The 2,354-nt window shown below is 39.6% G+C and overlaps 1 protein-coding gene across 1 annotated transcript; it reads left to right on the top strand.

The window, feature by feature from the left end:
- Nucleotides 1-1,055: 1,055 nt before the first annotated feature.
- On the top strand, nucleotides 1,056-1,972 carry LOC112457536 (the record flags this gene model as incomplete). The annotated part of the gene is made up of 1 exon (XM_025020671.1): nucleotides 1,056-1,972. A coding segment is annotated over one exon (552 nt), but the record flags the coding sequence as incomplete, so codon positions are not given.
- Nucleotides 1,973-2,354: the final 382 nt, after the last annotated feature.

Below are 2,354 nucleotides of genomic sequence, written 5' to 3' on the forward strand. Positions count from 1 at the left end.
AGCCACGTCGGAATTCAAACGCCCCATCGCGAAGCTCGTATTACTCCTTATCCAAGCTCGCGAGAAAAATAATTCCAATTAATAAACGCAAAATTTCACCTGCCGAACGCTTTACTTACAATCAATTCTTACCGTAAATTCAAGGAAATAATAGAGCAGCCGTCGCCGTGTTCGTCCCGCGCTGTCATTTTGCTCGTCAACTCAGTTAATTCTCGGTCACTTAAATCACTCGTCACGACATTATACGCGGTAATCACTCGTTTCAGAATTACCACTGATTATCACCGACAAGAAAACGACGCGACGTAACCTCTCGCAGTGTTGTGGGCGATAGCCTCGAACCTAGCGTTACTATCGTGAATCGTCTATCAATGAAATCGGTTCGTTCATTCCACCTAACGAGGCGGGCGGGATTGTACAAAGCTGCAGATATCGCGGCCGACAAATCGCTTGAAGCGAGCGCGCGCTCCCGTAGCGACAACACGTTCTCGCAACGTGAATGCACCGCGAGCTAAGCCTGCCCCGACGCTCGCCCAATTACAAGTGCGCGCCGTGTTAAAACCGTATTTTTGGCAAACGCTCATTCGCGCAATTTGTCTCTGGCCTTCTAGAAGGTTCATTAACGGCAAGAAATACCCCTCCCTGTACGGGGAACCTTCTGGAAGGTCAGAACCGATAAAAGAATTCAACGGAGCGACGCTCGTGGCAGTCTTTCGCTAGAATTCCGCATTAGCCGTTTCGTAGATTCAGATTACTGTAATTAATAGAATGCATAGTTGTAATAATAGTTGTGTTACCTTTCTTTTATTAAATGTTAAACTGAACAATCAGAGCTTATTTCTTACTGACATTCCTCTATTCCTCGCAATTCAATTAAACTGATAAATTTAAGCACAAGGTTGTTCAAAATTCGTTCTCGATTACTATGACATCGAGAACAAATTTTGTAACATCAATTGTAGGGTTCAGGATTTTATGTTGTTAGTTAGATAGTTATGTCCAGTATAGTAGAATATTAATAATGTTATTCCCTCGAACTATGTATTCTGTTGCAGCGATTTTTTGGCATGATGCGAAACTCGTGTGGCTCAAACGAACATCCAGACAGCACCTTATTTGTGCAGATGTACAGGCTTGTGTCAACGTACTCGTTAGTCAAACCACCCAAAGGCAGTAATATCTCGGGCGCTGATACTGTTAATGTCCTGTTGAGCATTAAAGACTTGAATGATGTCAATGAAAGGAGAGACCAATGGGACGCTCAAATTGATACGATCCTGGACAGAGGAACAAATATGGATGTTCTTTACGATGCTGCATCACTGTTAAAGGAGCACGACTATTTCAAATGCAGTACGTCGGAATACGTATTAGCATACGTAGCAGGGTACGTGACAAGGAAAGGCACTCGATTTGCGATATTTAATGAGGAAGAGAAACGTGTTGTCTGTCGGGATTGCCTGCAAAGTTTGGAGTTGCCGGCTTCTGAGGCGATTCCGAAAAATCATAAATTGATCAATATAAAATCGAGAGGGAATCTCAAACATCCATCGCGGAAATTAGAGGAACTCCTTTCCATACTGGAGAGAGCAACGTCGAAACAGTGAGCTCCGAAGAACTGAATGAAAATACTTTATTCAGCGTCACGAAAGCTGTCGATGAACTTCCACCAATAACGCTCGTTGGATGTGACAAACACAAGCGGCTGCTGACGGACAGTGTCATGCGGTTCTATTTTCTCACTCGAATGTATTTCATTACGAAGCAGGACAGTAAAAACAATAATATTGAACAAAAGCAAACTAGAGAAAGGAGGAAAGCTTCTAAACTCACCTATTCCAAAGACGAGCCAAAGAAAAGCAATATTACTGCTAAAGAGAAGACGCTTTCAGTAGAAGCTGCAAAGGTCAGCAAAGAAAATGTGTCAGTTTCCGCATCTACTAAGGCATGTTTGAAACGCAAAAGATCATGTTCGAAACGCAAGCCTTCGAATGATCCAAAAAATCATATAAATGTCCAGAGTATGTGAATTAAAAAATAATTTTGTTAATAAATTATTATTATATTTATTATTATATACTTAGCGTTTTATTGTATGTAGAGTATACAAAATATAGAACCATCAGAGAATTATTACATGATTTATTATTATTATACCACAGCACAGTATTTTGTAGTTTTGATTAATAATGTTATTTACATATCTATTTTTGTTCTATTGAACATAGCCATAATAATTCATTAATTTCTTTTATAATGGTAGTTTATCGATGATTTACATGATTATTATTATACCACAGCACATATACTTTGCAGTTTCGATTAATGATGTTATTTACAAATCTATTTTTGTT

The sequence above is a fragment of the Temnothorax curvispinosus genome, unplaced genomic scaffold (genome assembly GCF_003070985.1).
Source record: "Temnothorax curvispinosus isolate PA1 unplaced genomic scaffold, ASM307098v1 QBEX01007832.1, whole genome shotgun sequence".
Taxonomy (NCBI): Eukaryota; Metazoa; Arthropoda; class Insecta; order Hymenoptera; family Formicidae; genus Temnothorax; species Temnothorax curvispinosus.